The 22,826-nt window shown below is 38.4% G+C and overlaps 1 protein-coding gene across 3 annotated transcripts in view; it reads left to right on the forward strand.

The window, feature by feature from the left end:
- SSH2 (slingshot protein phosphatase 2) overlaps window positions 1–22,826 on the forward strand; it is a 221,635-nt gene that overhangs the window by 156,614 nt on the left and 42,195 nt on the right. For all 3 annotated transcript variants that reach the window (XM_081027073.1, XM_081027075.1, XM_081027074.1), the window contains 3 exons: window positions 5,682–5,785; window positions 10,515–10,579; window positions 19,033–19,154. In XM_081027073.1, coding sequence (XP_080883199.1) covers window positions 5,682–5,785; window positions 10,515–10,579; window positions 19,033–19,154 — 291 coding nt within the window. The remainder of the gene's footprint in view (window positions 1–5,681; window positions 5,786–10,514; window positions 10,580–19,032; window positions 19,155–22,826) is intronic.

The raw sequence follows: 22,826 nt of genomic DNA on the forward strand, positions 1-22,826 counted from the left end.
CTTTTAAATTCTAGTCTGTTGAAAAGGTCTGTGCAGAGACATTATACTTCATTTTCCATAAACTATGTCATGAAACTAGAACCGCACAGTAGAGAGTGATTCAAAGCATGAATTTTCAAGCCAGACTTTGATTTGAATCCTTGCTCTAAGGGTTACTAGCTGTGTGATGTTGTGCAAATAACATGATCTCTGAGCCCCTCTGTCTCTTACATGTTCGTTGGGGGTAAAAAATAGTACTTCCTTCAAAGGATTGTTGTGAAGATTAGCTGAAGTAATGTAAAGTGCTTAATTAGCTCAGTGCCTCCACGCATACAGTAGCCATTCTAGTCAAGTTAGCTATTACTAGCTCATCTCATACATCTAACTAGGGATGAGTTTCTCTTCATTGAGCAAGTGCTCTTTCGGCAAGAGGTAAATAGATGTTCAATTGTATTCTGATGAAGATGAGAACTTTACTATCACTCTATTAGAAAGACATCCTATGTCATTTTCTTATCAAGCAGCTAATTACTCTCCATCTTTAGATCGAGAGTGGTATTCTCTTTCATCTTGTGTTTTCCTTAATATGGGGGTTTTTAAGTCCTTTTGGGTTTGTGTTAAACCCAAAAGGACTTAAGACATTTGTGATCGCACATGGATGGCTCCATAGAATTTGCTGGAGAAGTCCTATTTCTGAGCCAGACTCTAGAGAACTGGTTAATTAAGAAAATGTGTAAAACGGCTGGCCCCAATGGCTTAGGTGGTTGGGGCACCTTGCTCCTAACGCTGAGGTCGCCGGTTCGATTCCTACAGTTCAATTCCCACGTAGGCCAGTGAGCTGCACCCTCTACAGCTAAGATTGTGAACAACAGCTCTCCTTGGAGCTAGGCTGCCGTGAGCAGCCGGAGATTGGCGTGAGCTGCTGTGGGCTGCAGAGTGCTGCCATGGGCTACCGTGTGCTGCCATGAGAGGCCAGTAGCCAGCGTCAGTGGCCAGCAGCTGGCGAGAGCTGCCATGAGCAGCAGACCGACGACACTGACTCAGCCGGGGGAGCGCAAGCCTCATAACACCAGCCTGGGCCAGAGAGCTGTGTCCTACACAACTAGACTGAGAAACAACGGCTTGAACTCGAGGTGGGGGAGTGGAAGAATGGGGGAGAAAAAAACGTGTAAAAGTCTTCACCTGACTTTCTAAATTTTTAATTAGAGACCAACTCTATGTCAATCGAATCTTCAGGCAGCTGTTTCAGAAAGACTTAATATTTATATAACTTAATCTTTTGCTATTCTAGCAAGATATACGCAGCTTTTCCCTTACATTGAAGTACATGTGATTAAATTTGCTTATAATTTTTCATATGTCAATAAAGCATTTAATTTTCAAGTTGAACTTGATCCACTTAAACTCTAGTGGTTGCGAATTTTATTCTTTCATTTCCATTGCCATGTAGTGCTGTTGCGTCTTTGATAGCATTTATAGAGCTTTGACTTTCTTTCAGTGATTATAAGGGATTTTTGTAATCAGCCATGCTTTCGTTCCTTGTGACCAACAGCGTATAAGTACGCCACTTTTGTGATAACTAAGGGCGTCAGAATCTGGGGCCACAAAATAAAGAACGGTGTGTCTGCCGTGACTCTCAGGGCCCTACACTGCCCCTATACTGGGCAGTCCTCTGGCCCTGCTAGCTCTGCTGTTCATTTTGTTCTATTAGAAAAGTTTATTGAGATTTGTGTAAATGACTCCAATAGAAAGACATCTTTTCCCTTATACCATTCGTTGAGTTTGATTTCTGGTCTTTTATAATCAGGAATTTTCCATGTAGCTTTGAGATAACGGAGGGCCCTCCTCCACCCATCTAACCCTCCCCTTGTGAAAGCACTACATACATTTTAAAGAATTCACTTTGATTTGCTTTAAAGCAGAAGCAACAAATGTATCTTAAGAACAATATTACAGAATTCCAAAAACCAGGAAGTGAATTCTTAAACTGGTGTTCGTCAAAGAGAAACGACCTCTCTCACAAAAGTAATGACTAAAGGATGCCTGGCTGTTTTAAGCTCTCAATAAATATACTTCTTTTGTGGAAGTAGAGACTGCTTTGTTTACAGGAAACCAAAGTATACCCACAGCTGTAACTGCCTGATGATAGGTAGACTATTTAGCCTTTATTTTAAAAATATTTTCATGTACTAAAGCAGACAGTTGCTGTGTTGGCAGAAGTGTGAATTTCATTTCCTGTCTGTGGTGTACCCCACTCATCCTGTCACTCAGACATTTTGTTTTAGGTTGTTCCCGTAAAGCGAGTGCAACAGAGTGACCGACAGCAGGGTGACATGTGCACACCACAAATGTAACAAGAGACAAGACTTGTGCAACAGACCACAAAGGCGGAATGCTTTATTTAAAGATGAAAACAAAACAAAATAAAGGCATCCCCTCCCAGCCAGCATGCAAATTTTAAAGTGGTGTCTGTGGATTGTTGTGTTTGTTTTTAGAAGACAAGTTCCAATCTATTTGGCAAGTTACCTCAAAGGTTTATCAGCTTCGTGTCACTTGATTAAAAGATAACATTGAGTCAGGGACTGACAGCATTATAAAGGTGATTTAGTTTTATTAGCCAATTAATTTATCATCAAACGTTTGTATTTTACAGTCCATGAATCTGCCACGTATATTGAGTTCTGTAACAGTTTTTTTTTTACATGTGAGATAATAGAATTTCTCTTTTCTTGTCCTAAATTACAATTCCACTGCAGTGATGGGACAGATACAACTGTGGAAATAAACCTGGGTCGAATAAATTCAAACATCAAATATCTATTAAGCACCTAATATGTGCTTGGCACTGTTTCCAATGTTGAGGATACAGTGTTGACCAAAATAAAATCCGTGCTCTTCATGAAACTTATATTCTATCATAGGGAGATAATTACAATTAAATATACAAGTGAATATAATTTTAAGAGTATAATAAATATCCTGAAGGAAAAAAACCAACAAAGATAGAGTATGATTGGGATGGGGGGTGGGGGAAGGTGATGATGATACTGGAGCCGTGACTTAAATAGTGACAAGCCAGGAGAAGCCAGCCTGTCTACTTGGGAGTAGAAAACAAAAAGCACAAAGGCCCTGAGAAGGGGCCTGAAATATAGAAGAAACAGGAAGAGGGCAGTGCAACTAGATCATAGTAAACAAAAGGGGAGATGGAACAAGATCAGAGAAGTAATTTACCAGATGTTACAGGGCCTAAAGTCCAAGCAAAAGACTTCAGCTTTTATTTATAAGCACAAAAGCAAGTCATTGAAGGTTTTAAGCAGTGAAGTGACACTGTGTGTGTGTGTGTGTGTATGTGTGTGTCTGTGTATTATTTATAGATAGTGATATACAGATCTATCTGTCGGGGGTGCCGACAATGTATACAAGTGGACACTTTGATCAACGTTGTTCAAGTAGAAGTTCGCCGTGATCAGAAATGTCTGGACGCTGATGGTAACCACTTTGAGCACCTCTTGTAATTGCAGAAGTCAAATGGGACTTGTATTCATCTTTTGTTATCGGTATATATTGATAACAGATCTGCTATCTCTACAATTAATAGTTTTCCTTTCTTAAAATGTGTATACATTTTTGTCACCCTGTATGTGTGTATGTATATGTGTATTTAAAATATATACATCTATAAACAGATCTATGTATTTTAAATCACTCTGGTTGCTGATTGGTAAGTGGATTGTGTGTGTGTGTGTGTGTGTGTGTGTGTGTAGTGACATCATATACAGAGGGTGCCAAAAAATACATGCACATTTTAAGAAAGGAAAAAACTGTATTAAAATTGTAATACTCAATATATGTTGATAATAAAAGGTGAATGCAAGTCATGTATATACATTTTTTTGGCACCTCTGGTATAAACATAAATTTAAAATATGTAGGTCTATAAGCAGATCTATGTATTTAAATCACTCTGGTTGCTACTTGGTAAGTGGATATAGTAGCAGTGCAGAAGTGGTTGTAGACAGACCAGTGAAGAGGCTTTTGGATGGTATAATGTCTGGGATTAGTTTCACTTCAGGGACAAGGCAAAAAGAAACAAGGGTGGCCATGAATTAAAGCAGAAATATATGAGGACGTGGGAGTTCATTATATTATTCGGTCTATTTTTGTATTTGTTTTAACGTTTTCTGTAATAAAAGGCTTTAAAAAATAAACTTTTTTACAGGGGTCTAGGTGAAAAATGAGGGTGCCGTGGACCATTGTTAGAGTGGTAATGGAGATAAGTGGACACATTCAAGAATTATTTGGGGGGTGGCCGGATGGCTCAGTTGGTTAGAGCGCGAGCTCTTAACAACAAGGTTGCTGGTTCAATTCCCGCATGGGATGGTGGGCTGCGCCCCCTGCAACTAAAGATTGAAAACAGTGACTGGACTTGGAGCTGAGCTGCGCCCTCCACAACTAGATTGAAAGACAATGACTTGGAATTGATGGGCCCTGGAGAAACACACTGTTCCCCAATATTCCCCAATAAAAACTTGAAAAAAATTATTTGGAAGTAAAGCTCATAGGTTTTTCTGATGGATTACATACATATTGTTGCAGGGAAAAAGAGAAACCAACGATGACTGTTATGTATTTGGCCCAAACAACTTGGGTGGATCAGGTTTGCAGGGGACTCAGGAGATTAGCTTTGGCAATGTAAATTTGAGATGCCAATTAGTTTTCCAAGTGGAAATGTTGAGTAGGCAGTATGATTTATAGTACATTAGCTAACCCTGAATGGCATACCCACGAACACGCAAACTTGGAACCCTCCATTATGTGTTTCTAAACTTTGCCGTGATTTAAAAGTTCAGATTCTGTGTGTAACATCAAAAGTCTTAGTATGAGGATATGAAATAATTGAGATACATTTTCTGTTTTCTGTGGATATCCACTAGTGATTGCATTTTGAATAGGCTCCATCCTGAGGGGTAGTTCTCCGCTTGTGTTGAGCTGTCAGTCACATGGACAATTGAACATGGAGAGCAAACTACATGGGTTAAACACACTTCCTGTGTACTACTCCTTTTCAGTGCATGTGGGAACACAAGTTGGTGAAAGTAAAATTTTGAGTAACGCTTTAGTGTGGTGTGTATTTTAAACATCAATTGTGTTTGCAAACTTTGGATCTATTGTTAGTAACTAAGTATTGCAACATAGTCCATCTGATTAGAACACTATTATAATACCAGTATTGGTTACCATAGATCTAATAATAATAACTAATATTTGCTAAAGACACCACTCTAAGAAGCTATATGCTTATTGACTCCTAACAAACAACCTTAGTTTATTTTATTATCCCTGTTTTACAGGTAAGGTAATTTAGGCCCCCAAAATTCATTCAAGCAAATAGTAGTCCAAGGATTCTGGTTCTAACCCAGGCATTCTGGTTCCAGACCCTTCACCCTTTTTGTGTGTGTTTCCAGTTTTTACTCTTAACTGCTGCTGTGTAATGAATATAGAATATTTTAAGTTTTGTTCTAGAAAAATTGTTTTGAGTAAACAGGACTGTGGGTAACTAGTCTCTCGATTTTATTTTTACTTCATCCCATGAAGTTGGGACTTTGGAAGAGGGAAGACAGAAAATGCCAAAGTGGGTCTCTATCTTATTCTTTGATTTCCTTCTTTAAATAATTCATTTTCTTTTGACTTTTTTCTTGTAGCATCAGTGAGAGCTTTCTAACTGTCAAAGGTGCTGCCCTTTTTCTACCACGGGGAAATGGCTCATCCACACCAAGAATCAGCCACAGACGCAACAAGCATGCAGGTAAAGCTCGACATAACCTATTCCTTTCTTGGTTTCTTTGATTTTTGTTCTAAAAGGCTGGCTACCTCATCCCTATTTCTCCAGCAGTTCTGTAATAGTGAAAGAAAGCATTGTAATGTTCTGTAATCACTTTTCTTTTCACTGTCATTGACTTTTTCTGGCACATAGCAGAATGCTTTATACATCTAGCAGACAGTCGATACATTTTTATTGGAAAAATAATAAGGGACAAAAATACTCTAATGAAGTCTTATGTGACTTCTCAATTAAGGTTTTGATAGCTAAAAGATGTTTAGATGTTCCCTCAGATCCTATGCAAAATCGTTTCAACTAACCAAAGATTACAGTTCTTTTTCCTGTCTGCTCTCTAGTGATGTTATGAGGAAACAATGATATGATATGATACGACGTATGATATGATAGTGAGCATATATACTAAGATAAATAAAGTAAATTCAGTGTCACTGTTGTCATAACAAGAGTTATTATCACATATCGAAATTCTAGTTCTTAAATGCTAGTGCTTTTAATTGTGTTTACACTAAAAAAACTGGAAATTTAATTTAGATGACTTTTGTAGAAATAAGGAGTCATCAAATAAATGTTCACCTAGAAATGAGTGTACGACTTGGATTTTGAAATTGTCTCCTAGTATTCTGCATCCAGTTTGAATATGGGTGCAATTCTCGGACACCAGCTGGGTGTCTCATAATTCAACTCAATTCTGACACTATCTACCTAGAGATAGTGTCAGATCCCAGAGGTTAAAGGCTCACTTGTACAAGACTGCTCCCCTCCTGTCCCTCCCCCCACTTCAAATGCCAGTCACAAATCCAGGATTGTCTGTGGATTGGGTTTCCCATGACCTCTTCCTTGGATTCCACTAATTTGCTAACGTGGCTCACAGAACTCAGAGAAACTTATTATAAAAAGATGTAACTCAGGAACAGCCAGTTGGAAGAGGTGCATGGGGCAAGGTGTCTGGGAAGGGGCACAGTGCTTCTATGCCCTCTCCATGCGTGCCACTCTCCCCAAATTTCCATGTGTTCACCAACCTGGAAGTTTTTTGAACCCAGTTCTTTCAGGTTTTTATGGAGGCTTCATTACATAGTCATGACTGATTAAATTATTGGCCACTGGCCATCGAGTCAACCTCCAGCCCCTCCACCCTCCACCCTCCACCCCTCCCCTCCTACCCTGTTCCTTGCAACCAGCATCCATACTTAGATGCTTTCCGGAAGTAATGTCATTAACAGAACAAAAGACACCATTATTGCTCTTACCACTTAAGAAATTCCAAGGGTTTTAGGAACTCTCTACCAGGAACAGAATGAAGACCAAATATATATTTCTTATTATAATATCACAATATCTTACTAATAGTAGATTCCATGTGTTGAATTTCTCTAAAGTCAGATGCACTTGTGCTGGCGAGCTTAAGAAAGAATCAGAGAAAGTATGTCTGGGGAAAGTGGTGTCTAGTAATAGGAAATCTACCATTTAGGAAGATAATTAGTCTTATGCCCGTCTTCTAACAGCAAACCTATTATTTGTGCATTTTGGGAGGGAAAATAAAAGCCAACCTGAGGTCAGTAATTGGAGAAATCCTGATCAATTCTATACAAAGAGTGGTTGCTTGTTCTCATAAATGGGCTACTTTGATGATGTGTTATCTTCACGAGGGGAATAAATTAGGATTACTAGGAAGAGAACAAAGAAGACTGCAGACCACGAGGGCCTAAGTCATACTGGAAGAAATACTGGATCCCATTGAAGCAGTCGTTGAGTTGAGCTACAGTCTACATAATCTCAGCTATTTTAGTGTTTGTCCTACTTATTTGGACCTTCATCTAGTTGCAGATGTAGCAGCTCAGAATTATAATCCATCTCATTGGACAGTATTATGTTCTTACCCAAATTCTCCAGTGTGGAAAATTTTAAAAAGAGTGAGGGAAAAACACTCCTTTGAAAATTAGCTTTGGATTGCACTTTCTAAAACCTTCCTCTTCAATGCCCACCACCAGAAGGGAGGGACACTTCCCCCAAAAACTTGAATGCACAGAGGAAGGTAGACCCAGCTAAGCTTTGTATTTCTGTTTGGTGTGGATATTTATCACATGCAGTAAAAAGAAGACAAATTATTGGTTTAAATCCAGCTTGTCTGACTCAAATGTTAGGCAGATTGCTCTGTGGCATGTAAAAGTAAGTGGGGTCAGTGGCTTTTAAAGCTCCTGGCCCTGGTTGGCCTTTTTCTTTGGTCAAACTTCCATACTCAGCTGCCACCCAGGTTTCTACTTGACCTTGTTCACTTTGCTTTCCCCATACTGAAAAGAAAAGCAGATGTAACACAAACGGAATGGGCTTGATTTGTGATCCAGATCAGAACAGATGAGGCAGTGTGAATATAAACGCAGCTCAGAAAGCCAGACCTTCGCATAAGCTGGAGCTGCCTGGGCTGAGCTCACAGGATCGGAAAGACCGTGGCAGCACTGAGAGCAGACAGCGGGCTCACTCTGTGTAATTGTAGTTTCTTAATGCATATGTCTTGAGCTCCTTAGAATTTTTTATCTGGGCTTTATTTACAATATCCAAACACTGTTTTGTAATCACTAAGTGATATTGAGCGACTGTCTGCTAATGTTTTAAAGGGAAATAGCAAGTCTTTATGAAGTCCAGCTGCAATCTGAAACTTAGCTACCGTCAGTGAAATATATGGAAAAATCTAAGGGAGGGATCTTAATGGTATCGTGTATTGCCTCTATTAGTCTCTCTGAAGGACAGTTTCCTAGCAGAAAATCCCCAGCTTGCTCACGGACTAACAGACATGAGCTTCCACATAACAGCTCTCAGGAGAGGCCTCGCTGTACGGACGGGCTCCCTGGTTCTTATCTGACCTTCCACAAGGCAGTTGGGAATCTCTGGGCCAGTGGTGCTTGGAGTAGGGGCTTAGGGCTACTCCTTGCCCAGAATGTTCTCCTCTACAAATTCTCCACGGTAAAAATCCTTTCCTCGGATTATTTGTCCTGATAGAACAGTAGGAAACTTAATTTTTAAAAAGCCTCAGCTGCTTAACTCAGTTGTTACTTATAACTTTAGACACTCTTTATTGTTTATACCTAGTACTTTGTCTCCCCACACTGGTGTTTTTTTTTAACAGCTTTATTAAGATATAATTCACATACTATATAATTCACCCAATTTACCCATTTAAAGTATACATTCAGAGATTTATTTAGTATAGTCACAGAATTTAGTATATTCTCAGAAAGATGGGCAACCATCACCATAATCTAATTTTAGAACATTTTCATCCCCCCAAAAGAAACACGGTATCCATTATCAGTCACTCCCTGTCCCCCACACTTCCTTCCAGCCATAAACAACCACTAATCTACTTTCTGTCCCTATAGATTTGCCTGTACTGAGTGTTGCATATAAATGGAACCATATAAACATTCTTTTGAGACAGGCTTCTTTCACGTAACACGTTTTCAAGGGTCATCCATGTTATAGAATGTATCAGTACGTCATTCCTTTTTATGACCAAATAATATACAAGTATGTGGATATACATACCACATTTTATTTATTCATCAATTGATAGACATTTGCATTGTTTCCATTTTGGGGCTAGTATAAATAACGCTACTGTGAACATTTGTGTACAAGTTTTAGTGTTAAACTCTGTTTTCATTTCTCTTGGGTTTATAGCTATGAGCCCATACTGGTTCTTGCACATGAGACTTAGAGTGTGTCTCTGGGTTTGAAATGTAGTGGAATGGCTAAACATAATGACTCTCCTTTTTAATTTTGAAATTTGAAAGATTCTGCAATAATGGAATTGGTGAGAGCCAGCAATGAAATGCGAGGGGAGGGGGGGAAAGGCAAACAACAACAACAACTGTCCTTTAGGAGAAGGAAAGGGAAGAAAAAATACGAAAGGCTTTTAAGACTGAGTGACCTTTTAGATGGATACCTGTTTGCCAACGTGAATGCGCAGAAATGAAGGTTCTTGTTCTCTGATGGTCATCCTTTATGACAGCACATTATCTAACTATCTCTTACTAGCCAAAGCCTCAGATTTCCGAGTACAGAATAGGAAATCTATAACAGTTAAACAAAGAAATTTCACTTAGTTTTCAACACGTGTGGATTCAAATAATGGTTGGCCATTTTAAAGCACCTAATTATACGTTCACTAGACTATATATATTCCTTGGGATTTGCTATGTTTAATAAATACTTTTCATTATAATATCAGCCACTAATGTGGAAATAATTTTAATGTTGAAATTTTTCTAGGGGGACTCTAGAAATCTTCTTAAGTTAAGTGCAGCTATCGACTACAGTTACAGACGTGGGAATGGCAGGATTCCTTGACTGTTACCTGCGGTCGGCCTGAGAGCACAGCCAGTACTGCCTCTGCCCAGCGGATCTCACCACCACTTTTATCAAAACTGAGATAGTTTCAAGTGTACCTTCCATGGGATAAACACAAAGCAAATTTTCGTGTAGCATAGACTAAAAAACGAACGTATAGAGATGCAGTCTACCATTCATTCCCTTTAAAAAGAAGTCAATAATCGTATTAAGACACTCCATTTCGGTGTCTAAGTAGAGTCCTTCAGGGAACCAGAGCTTTCTTTCCTGTAAGTCCTTAGTGTAGAAGGACCCCCTCTGTTGACATTACAGTGGGGTTAATTACCCTTTGTTTTGTAAATTTCACCAGGCGATCTCCAACAGCACCTCCAAGCAATGTTCATATTACTCCGCCCGGAGGACAACATCAGGCTGGTAAGTTGGTGGTATCCTTATTACTCTCTTCCTCTAAAGACTGTCTTAAGAGAGCAAACAGTAAGCAGTCATTTTTAGGTCCCAACACAGTGCCGGGAACTCTGTGGAATAGAAAAGAAGAATGACGTGTCCTGATAATCATTGAGCTTAGAATGTAATTGAGGCTATGAGCTAATGTGAGGTGATGTGAAGTAATTTGATGGTTCAAGGCTGTTGATGAGAGCCAGCTTGTAAATTACTGACCGTAAGAGCAATGGAAGTTCAGAAAAGGGAGAAAATTTGGGGACTTAACCTTTTTGAGGAAGGTTTTATGGAGGCAGTAGAGTTTGAACCCGGTCTTAAATGATGATGAGATTTAGATTGGCAGGGAGAAAGGAGATGGTCATTCCGGATGAGGACATGACTGAAGCAAAACCACACATAGAAAGGGACAAGGAGAGAGTGAAATGGCCAAGGCTTTGTGCTGATCTCTGAGTTGGGTGACCAGGACTTGAGTTTTTACTACTCCTCTGATGATGGACAAGATACGTAGCCTGTCTGTGCCCGCTTTCTTGTCTCCTTTCTACCTCTCACAGTGTGGGGAATCCAATGGACATGAACGCATATTGAAGAGTATAAAATGCTGCCTAAATATGGGAATGATTGTTACTATAGGGAAGATAAGGTACCGGAAAACAAGGCAGGCAAATAGGGACTTAATGCTCTGAACCAGAGGTCTCGGACCAGCAGTCAATAGGCCAGAGATACGTTTTGTTTGGACCACACAGTGTTCTCTTTTTTTTTTTTTTTAATCCCAGCCAGATTTTCAAAATTGGGTGATTTCACATAAAAATCCAGACTTGGGGCTTTTCTTCAAAAATCAAAAAGTCTGGCAACACTGGGATCTTATTCTCACATACCAAACTTCGCTATAATTGGTGGAAGGGAGACCATTGGTGGCCTGTGTTCTTAATTTACCAAAATCCCCACATACCCTATTGTCTCCTGGCCACTAAAGCCAAATATCACCATTTGTCCTCATTTCTTCACTGTTAGCTTTCTTATAGCAGAACGTCTAACTTTTCCTACAAAAATGGGATGAGTATGTTTCTTTGTGGAAAGTGAAAAGTATTTCTACCCAATTTGTATGCATGTGGCCTGCTTCACTCACTTATATTCCTTATCTGACCCTCAAGGTTAGTAGCTAGCGGTGGTACCTCTGCCTCTTCAGTAAGCAGTAGAGAAGCACTACAGGTTTCTGAGCCAAGGAATTACCTGAGACAGCTACAGTGTTCGAGAAAGATCCCTCAGAAGCTAAGACATACAGGGGATGAGGGGGCCATCTTAAATCAGGGAGACCCGCTGGGTGGTTATTGTAATAATCCAGCTGTGTAGTGATGAGCCCTTCTAGATTAGGGAGGCAACTTGGAAATTGGGTTTCCACAGACACATTAAGTTCAAATAGTGGACTCTGCTTTCTATCTGAGAAGAGAAACAATGAGTAGAACACAAGAATGACTGGAAAGTTGATGGTCAGACTTGTGAACTCTATGGTAATAATCACTGATTCTTCACTTCATTACTGTGTTTAAATTGTCACTTTTTTTCTCTCAAATGCTGCTCTATCGCCCTCCTGATATGGCCACTAATTTTTGTTGAGCAACTTCCTTTGAAATTTTAAGGAATTGAAATAAATCCTTCCATAATTATTTTCTGTCCTAATCCCAAAGTAACATACCCATGTAAATCTTGTCTATATTTCTTGATATACTTCTATCTTAAACACGTTTTTATAAGTGAACACAGTGGGGTGTGGTTCTTAACAGCATTAATATTCCAAAATAGGGATACTCAAACTTCTGAGTACCGGAGACTCCCCTGCAGAGCTGTGTGAACCTGCCACTTTCTGGGCTCCACCTGAAGGGTTTGCTGTGGGGAGGGGACGCAGGGATCATTTGCATTTTTAACAGGTTTCTGAGCGACGCTGATGCTGCTGGTCCAGGAGTCCCACTTGGAGACCAACTCCTCTAAAACCCGTAACAGTTACTGGCGCGTACTAGATGTCCAGTAGATACTTGCTGATAATTTCCAAAATGTGTGTGGTTTGATAGAGCTAACGTTGATGTCTGTTGCTCACTTACTTTATCTTTTTCCTATTGATAACCTCTGGAGTTTGGGTTGCACCCCTCAATGTTAGAATGCCTTTAACCACAAGAAACATAGGAGAGCATTAAGGAAGCAGTTAGGAAGGCAGAATTGGCGATTACGTTTTTTTCTTTCCCTGCTAAAATATGCAGCTTCAGCTGCTTCACATTTATAAAATATAAATTCAGAAAATGTAACTGACGCCTCTGAATTAATTCAGAGTTCAAATGACAAACCATTTCACAGTTGTTTTGAATTGTTACAAACACATAGTCATTATGTTTCAGATTATTGAGTGAGTCATCTTCAAGAAAATAAGTGAATACATTGTGTGCTTTGGATAAATTAGCACTTTTCTAACTGAAAGGAGCATTTGTAGACTCAAAGCAAAGCCTTTTGTTTGGAGTTAAATTTGGAATGCTAAAACTCTCATTCTGGGGCTTGTGCATAAGGTTAAAAGTTTGATCGTCAACTGAAAGTCCTGCCTTTAATTTTTTTAATAACCCAGCAAAAAAATAGAGTCACCAAATTCCACGTTTTGCTTTAGCATTGAAAATAGGACTAAATCAATTTTTCCTCCAGGGAACTCTGCGTTCAGAATACAGTCTCAATCGCTTCTCAGCCTTTTAGCTAAGACCAAGTGTACAATAGTCTCGAGCATTAACTTTATTTAGGACTTAGGAAACTTAGCTGGTACAATGGAGACTGGTTTTGTAGTCGCTTGCACATTATCCCAGACCCATTTAATAAAAGATAGACTGTGAAAGTAAGGAATTTGCTGCCATTTGAAGTAACATCAACTAATGTTTTTAAATAGAGCTGAAGTGCTACCGTGTTTCCCTTAAAATAAGACTGGGTCTTATATTAAATTTTGCTCCAAAAGATGCATTGGGGCTTGTTTTTAGGCGATGTCTTAAAAAATCATGCTAGGGGTTGTTTTCCGGGTAGGTCTTATTTTCGGGGAAATACGGTAATAAGGTACAAGGAGGTATTTTTGAGTACTTTGCAGGAGAATTTAAGAAAATGAGTTTTTTGTTTTTGTTTTTTTATAGTACATTGACTTATTTCCCAAAAAGGAAATGGATTTTTTCTAAATATAAATGTATTGTTTTTCTTAAAATCAGACAATTCAGAAAGGCGTAAAGAATAAAGGAAAAATCATTTTGTATCCTACACTCTGAGAAAACCATTCTTAGCCATTTGGATACATATCCTTCTAGTCTTTTGTGTGTATGTATAAGCATATATGTCAGATTCTCTGAGTTCTGCTCTGTACACTGAAGTGTACAGTGACGAAAACAGCCAAATCTGAAAATCAGAAGATCTTGTAGTCTACCTAATACATGCATGATCTCTGTAGTTCTGAGAAGCACAAGTATAAAGTAATTTAAAACAATAAGGTCGTGTGTGTGTTTATAAAAGTGACAATGGATAGCTGAGGACTTGGCAATGGATGAATGGGGTTGGGGAGACGTATGTGTATAAACGGCTAAGCAGTTCTGAGCAATATGAAAATGTGTTACTACTGAGCTTTATAACTATGAGGGTTTCTACATTTGCTCTGAACTCAGAATTGAAAGAAGGAAAAAAAAAACTGTCAGAGAATGCTTTTTCTTTTTTTTGAAACGGTGCTGTTGATAACCTGCTTTCTTCACATTTTAGCATGGATATTTTTCCATGTCAGGAAGTAAATCTGTTTTTAATGGCTGCATAGAAGAATATGTCAGATTTTTTTAATTTAAGAATTTCATAATGACAGATTTAAAAAAATAAAATGCAGTGACTCCCTCAAGCTCCGTTTCTTTTGATGACAATGTCCTTTAGTTTATTAGTATCACATCTGAAGTCTCTCTTAATTTTAAATATTGACTTTGCTTTGTTCTTTTGGCTGGAATTTAATATTTACATACTTTTGAAACCTTTCTCCCTGCTGGATTGGGTGAGCTGCCTGTCTAGACTTTGGGACTTTATAATGTGGCTTCTCTACGGAGAAACATCACATGCAGGGACACGATTGTGGACTCTCGGTGGAAAAAATAAATAAATAAAGGCAAAGGTGCAGTGTAAGTTTAGGGAGTAGTGTTTCCGGATGTTAGATGATGCTGAGAAGTTATTGTATCAGATGGTGTTTGTGAACTGCTTGTAATCAGAGTAAGCATTGAAATTAGTTACTGAGGCAAGTTTTCACATCACTCTTTGGTAGGTGAACTTTGAAAGAAGGTTAGAAATAAAGCAAAGGCAAGAGATAACTTTTCATTCCTACCTCAGTCCTAGGACTGCTGGGTCCAGTTCACCTGAAACTTGTAATAGAGTTCCACATTTAGGTAGCAGTACATGGGCTTTCTTGGAATAATTTTCTCAGTCGCTATTACTGCCAAGTTTTAAAATCTAGAATATTGTTTTGTTTGGACGATTAGAATGAACTGAACTAGTTAGTATCCTTTCCAGTGAGAACTTCAGCTAAGCAAATGCATCTGAATCGTTCTTATTCCACTCGTCTATTCCATGTACGTTCTGGAGACTACAGAACGTAATTGCTGCCAATTCTAGTATTAGGGTATTTTGTACAAACTACCACTTTAGATTACATATGTCTGATTGGCTTGATGAACTATATTAGATTGTTAGATTTTGTTAATCTTCTCTCCAACAGAAGAATATGAAATGAACCTCACACCAGGGTGGGTATTAGTTTTTTTCCTTTATGCTGTGGCTCTTAAAATTCTGTTTAGTTCCTTAACCTAGAATCTTGAAGCTTAAAGGGAATTTTGAAGCTTCGGGTTCATCCCCTGACACTGCAGAATTTTTCTATAGAAAATTTCATCTCATTCTTCTAGTTAGGAGGTAGGAGTTAAATTAATGGTGTGGCTCCTAATTCCCTGATTAAATAAAGCTCCACTTTCCTTTAGTAAGAATTGAGTAATTACTATAGATACTATCTGGAGGCCCGTGATCAAATCCCAAGTGCTATTCTTCTCTCTAAGAAGCTTAAAAATCAGTGAATCTGAAATGTGCCAGTTACTCAAGCGTAAGTTAGTATGAGATGACTGGGATTTTTCCTATTCGGTTTGGGATCTTCTGTTGTGGTTAGATTAAGCAAGAGAGGGCCAAACATTTGAAATGCTTAGCCAGTCAGTTGCCACTACCGTGTTTCCCCAAACATAAGACCTACCCGGACCATCAGCTCTAATGCGTCTTTTGGAGCAAAAATTAATATAAAACCCAGTCTTATTTTAATATAAGACCAGGTTTATATAATATAATATGATATACTATAATAATATACCAGGTTTGATATAAGACCGGGTATAATATAATATAATGTAATAAATACAATGCCGGGTATAATATAGTACCAAGTCTTATATTTATTTTTGCTCCAAAAGACGCATGAGAGCTGATGGTCTGGCTAGGTCTTATTTTCGGGGAAACACGGTAGTTGGTGTAGAAGCTGTAGATAAATTGTCAGAAGCATAGCTCAGTTGTTCCCATGCCTTTTGTATTTGAGCTTTGCCAGAAATTCTCAGAGCCCTGACAGAGGGTAAAAGAGAGTCTAACATATTCAGGAAACTGAACAGTTAGCTCAAAGCTCACTGAGGTAGTAAGCCCACGTTTAGATATATAATATCTGAGATCTTGTTTATAAGAAACTCTAGTTTACCTGCACTGGGTTTCTGGTCAGATTAATGTTTTGTGGAGCATTTCTGTTATGAGACAGTCAGTGCCGACTCCCAGTCCCTCTGTCCATAGCTCTCTGTGTATAATGCTCACTTTCCAGCTCACCAGGGCTAGACCTTCGTCAACTTACATGTTAGTTTCTCTTAGATGCTTACAAGTGCATTTGGGGTAAAATGCTCTATTCCATGTTATTTCATGGAACATCAAGCCCACAGTACAGCTCTCTACCTTGTGTACTTGGGATCAGAATGGTGGAAATTACTTTCTTCTCGTATCAGTTCTTATTAGAAATAAGTTTTAATGTAGCCACTTCTGCTGTTTGTGCTTCCCTGGCTTTTCCTAGGAGTATCAGTATAGAGACAAAAAGATAGCTATGGGAGTCTCACCTCTGCCTTGCTAAAGGGATCATTTGAGCTGTGTGACTGTGTCTCTTTCTGTTTGGCTACTTTTGGAATAGTGACGGAGTTAAGGGGAAGGAGACTCCAAGAAGAGCAGCACGGAAAGAATTCCAAATAGGAATTTCTGTCAAATTTCTGACAAATGTCTTGAACTATTGACGTGTTTTCTCTCCTGAGATAAAGAATAGTGGGAGTGGGGAGGAGTTTTACAGAGGAAATCGCCTCTGGTGTACATTTTCCGGACTTTTTATTAACAGATAAGAACAAGAGTGGACTAGACAGTACATTCCATGAGGACAGGGACCATATATATTACTCTTCCCCACCTTGAATTCTCAGCACTTGTGCTCCAGTTGTATACACAGTAGATGTATAGTAAATATTTGAGAGTGCTGACTGGAAGCCATTTTGCCTTATTTGTAAGGTTTATAAAGTATCCTTTTGAGCTTCTTATTAAGAAAAGTCCCAAACATAGAAAGTAGAAAATATGCCCATTACTCAGCTTTTAATAACTGTCAACATTTTACCAGATTTCTTTTCTCTATCCCCTCCTTTTTTTCTTTGTTGGAACATTTTTAACCACTTTATTGAGGTATAATTGACGTACAAAAAGTTATACATATTTAATATACACAACTTGGTGAGTTTGGAGATAAGTATACACCCATGAAACCATTACCAAAATCTATGCCATAAACATTCGTCACCTCCAGAAGTTTCTTCCAACCCTGTCTATTAATGATGGTGATGATAATGATGATGATAAGAACACTTAACATAAGAGCTACCCTCTAAGCAAATTTTTTCAGACTATTGTTTAGAGCAGTTTTAGGTTCATAGATTAATTGAGTATAGCAGGTCCTCGAATAATGCCATTTCATTCAATGTTTCATTGTACTGTTCATGAAATGCCGTAGGAATGCAACTCTTTTTATATCAATTAGCCTATGGTAAAATTTGTTCTTTGTCATTTTGCTTAAAGTCACAGAACCTATGACAATGTGAGAACTTACTGTACAGAGATTTCCCATATATCTTCTGTCCCCACTCAAACCTAGCCTCCCCCCACCCAACCCCCCACACTCCATCCCCTAACAGAGTTGGACACTTGTTACAATTGATAAAACCTACATTAGCACATCATTATTAACTTAAAGTGCATAGTTTACATTAGGGTTCACTCTTGGTGTTCTTTATTCTATGGGTTTTAATAATGACAAGTATCTATCACTTTAGTATTATACAGAGTAGTTTCACTGCCCTAAAAATCCTTTGTGCTTCCCTAACCCCTGGCAACTAATGATCATTTTACTGTTTTGCCTTTTCCAGAATGTCGTATAGTTGGAATCATACAGTATCTAGCCTCTTCAGATTGGCTTCTTTCACTTACTAATAGGCATGTCAAGTTCCTCCATGTCTTTTCATGACTTGATAGTTCATTTCTTTTTAGTGCTGAATAACATTCCATTGTCTGGATGGACCACAGTTTATCTATTCAGCTACTGAAGGACCTCTTGGTGGCATTCCATTGTTAGAATATTTTAAAGTAAAACTTGGACGCCATATCATTTCACTCCAGATACTTAAGTAAAAGGCATAACCACAATGCCATTATCACATTAACAGTAAATTCTTAATATCATCTAAGACTCTGTCCATATTCAAATTTTCTGACGCTCCTTTTAAAATATCATGAATTAACAATAAATAAAAACTTTTTTTAAAAAGTAATATAAGCTTCTAAAAAAGTAATTTCTTTAATTGCTATTGAAACTAAAGAAGACAACTTTGTAGTGTATAATCTGTAAGAATTCAATAGAACGACTCCTTAGATACTAATAGTTTGCGTCATATTATAATTGCTTATGGAACTTAGATCTGTGAATCCAATGCTCACATTCATGTAACTGCACATTCCCCTCCTCGATCTCAGAACATGCCCTGGTAATTGTTATTACTATAAATTGTGCTTATCGCAAATATTTATTGAGCACTTACTGTATGCCAAGCACTGTACTTTACATGCATTGTTTCATATGATCCTTACAACCTACTGACATAGGTATTATTAGATTTCCCTTCAATTAATTTAGTTGCTTATTGGAAATTTTATAGTTAACTCATGACTGGGATTTGAATTTAGGTCTCCTCTAACTACTGAGTATGTTTTAAGGTGCTGATGAATAAAAGGTTGAAGGGTCTAAAATTGATCTTCTAAGTTTCTTAATTGATCTCTTGTCTGTCATCCTCCAGGCTGTAAGATTAGAAAGTACTTACCAGAATCGCACACGCTACATGGTAGTGGTTTCAACTAATGGTCGACAAGACACAGAAGAAAGCATCGTTCTAGGAATGGATTTCTCCTCTAATGACAGGTACGGTACCACAAAAGGGATGATGAGAAGACTCCTTTTTAAATAACCTGTTCCAGTTATCACAAAAACATCTTAGGCACTTCTGCTCTTAAAGTTCAACGCCTAAAACTAGAGAGAACACAAAAATACCTTAGCCACACAATCTTGAGAGACAAAAATATGTAATGAATGACTTTGGTAATGTGTTTCCAATTTACACTATTCCTTACCTTCCTCTCATCTTTAGGTGGTAATGAAGTAAAGCAAATGACTTAAACTTACATCTCAGCGGCAAGGGGTCGGGGGTGGTTAGAGAGGAAAGCTGCCTTTTCTTTGCAGTTGAGTTTATTCTAAGCAGTAGTGATTCACTTTGGGGATTCTAGGGCACACACCCTTCATGATAATGTTCCAATGGGTCTTGGGTTCAAAGAGAGCCAACTTGAACTCCAATCTCTTGTATTTATCCATGGCCTTACACCTTGCTTTACCAAATGTTTTAAACTTCCTTTTTCCTTCTGAAGTAAAAGGGGAGGGAGAGGATGACTCTTTAAACTCAAAAAAGAACCCCTTATAATCATGCCCCTTTGGCTTTAGTGACACGTTATTACATCCTATGATTAAAGAGACCAGACATCACACAGAACCTGGCTTTATTGTGTCCCTAAGTTTATTGCTTTCCTTTTTTTTTTAAATTTCTTTTATTGTAGAGCTTTATTTTTTTAAGATTTGTATTAAAATATTGCTAATGTACAGTATTTTATTAGTTTCAGGTGTACACCATAGTTATTCAGCATGTATATACCAGTTGCTTTCCTTTTTTATTTTCCCACTTTTTCTGGAGAAACCTTGGTAAGACTGTGGAATGTGGCTGCTAAGCAGATCTTTGCACTCTAGATAATAAGCCTCAGGAAATCCTGCCAGATGTCTCAAAGCATTGACTTCCTGGCTGAGGACTAGAGTAGCTCGGGGTGTGACCCAGGCCTGGGAATGTGTAGCCACAAAGAGGAGACTGGGAGTGATTCTAATTGTCCTGCTCTGTGTTTGGGGGGGCAGGGTTAGGAGATGGGGGGGTGGGGATCACGTTGGCACTAGAAAGTTTCCCAAACTAGTGTTTACCTGCTCTTGTACATAGCAGTCGACCTGAAAATGATTTGTGGGTTCACAAGGATCACAAAGCCAGAGTCGTTACCTTGTATACCACTTATAGCCTCTAATTGCATGCTCTGAAATTACACAGGTTTGTGACCCACATTTAGGAAGCTTTTCCTCCTACATGGTTTTAACCTCTGGTGTTAGCTAAGCAACGGACCTTTCAGTAAACATTTATCCTGTTAGAGCACCTTCCTTGCCTGTATTCATTAGTATTTTAAGACCTATGATTTGGGTTTTTATCTCTCTAGAGCCATATTATTCAATATGATAGTCACGAACCACATGTGACTGCTTAAATAAATTAAAATTAACATTTCAGTTCCTCAATCACAACTAGCCATATTTCAAGTACTCTAGCTATCTGGCTCCCGTATTGGGCAGTACACGTATAGAATGTTTCCACCATTGCAGACACTTCAGTTGGACAGCGCTGCTCTAGACCTTCTTTCCTTTGTTTCATTCATCCTCACTCCTCCCGTGGAACCCTCAGAAAACAGGAACTGCGGCTGCTTGGAAACTTCACTTGAGTCTTTCCCTAGAGAAATAAGGCAACAACTTCAGATTCTCCTGACCCAGAGTGTGAGATCAGATGTCTAATCTTACCTCTCTAACTTTGTCCCAAACATTCCCAGAAATCATAAATACTGCTTATTACCATGGGTGCCCAGTAATTGATCCTCAGGGACCTGCATTTGTCTTCAGTAGTAGTCCTGCCTGAATCACATCTAACAAAAGAAAATTTTAGCTTATGGAAGACAATGTGGTATGAAAAGCGATAGAAACTAGTTTTCATTCTGTTTGGTAAACTTGATATTATGAATTTGAATGAGCTCTTTGGATAATCAGAAATTCTGCCTACTTCAGAATAGTGGTGCTCAGGTAATCTAGTGTCATTTTTATCTCAATTGCTGTTGAAGGAATTTGTACCATTTTGTATCTGAGAATATAAAGAGTTGCTGTTTGAAAATAGTGTTAAACCAAAGGAGAACCCACATTGCTTATGACATACTTTTCCCAAGTAGTTTTCAAGATATGTTATAGCAATTCATTTAGTCTATTTACAAGTTCTTTGAGTATTGTGTCATATTTTAAGTAATAAAATTTTTAATATACACCATAACTTGATTTCTAAATTGCATTGGATATATTTCATGTTATAAAATAATAGAACTTTATGGTGTTGTTTTATAATTTTTCTTTGACCCCCCCCCCCAGCACCTTGCTATGTTTGGTACATGAAGGCACTCAATAAATATTGGTTGAATGAGTATCTATTATAATAAGTTACTGTATTTTAATGGAAAAAAATCTCATGAGATTCAAGGTAAATTGGATAAAAATACCAGGTGTGCTTAATTCAGGCCTCTCTTCTCTGTTGTGCGAAAAGGCTACATCTTACTGTAAAAAAACGCATCTGACCTGAATACAAGGTGAAAATGTGATGTTTGGTTCCTACATATCATTGTCACCTGTCTAAAATTTAACTGGTGTCTGGTCATAAACTCATGACTTTCTGTATCTTCTTCTGTAGTTTCTTAATTTCCAGATTAGTCACTAGGTTATCAATCCTTCATATTTATACCCAAATTATAGTTGTTCTAGGAACCTGGCTAAGCACTTACCCGTCATCCCCCACCCTCCCAAAAAAACACTAAAAATAACTGCACTCCACTTTGGGAAGCCATTTTTGAAACAAGTTTTCCTTGCACTCACCTCATCTACTCAACAAAAATAGTGGTGGAGCTGTCTTCCTCCCTCCTAGACTCTGGCATGATAACTGTGCGTCTAGAGTTCAGGCCCAGGATTCCAATGTGGATAAACTGTTCCAAACTTGATTTGAATCTCCTGAACTCTGGAATCATTCGTGGTGTTGAGTAACAGGCCAGCAAGTGCAGTGGAAATCATTAGACACAGCCCGGCCTTCGTTAGCCCTGCAGTGACTCCAACAGTTAAAGCTTGGTATTCCTTGTGTTGTTTTTAAAACATTTTCATAATGTTCCCCTCCCCTAAGATCACTTTCAGTTGTATTAGAGCACCCACTACAGATTCATAGTCAACATTTGTTTTACATATCAGTCCGTTAATATGTACTGTTCCACTTTAAATATTCTGTGACCTGCGTTTTCAGATGAAGAAGTGAAGGCTGAGAGAGGTTAAGTAAGTTGTCAAAAGGAGCTGAAATACCGGAGGACATCAAATCTGGATCTTTTGACATAGTGTAACTGCTCCATAAGTGGTAGTTATATTACACATTTTTTGTTGTGTTATCTAATTTAATCTTCAAAACAACCCAATGAAGAAGGCGTTTCTATTCCAGTTTTACAGATGAGGAAACTGGAGCACAACACAATTAAATAATTTGCCTAAGATTATCCAGTTAGTGCCAGAACCCAGGTTCCAGAGCCCTTCTGAATCCAGAGCCTGTGCTGTTAACCATAATTTGCTGTTGCACCTCCCACATCCAGGGTTCTTTCTACTATGCCATTGCTACTTTTCTAGATACGTTGACAGGGAGAGGGTGTAAGAGCCTTTGGGAGAAAC

Source organism: Rhinolophus hipposideros (assembly GCF_964194185.1).
Source record: "Rhinolophus hipposideros genome assembly, chromosome: 20".
NCBI lineage: Eukaryota > Metazoa > Chordata > Mammalia > Chiroptera > Rhinolophidae > Rhinolophus > Rhinolophus hipposideros.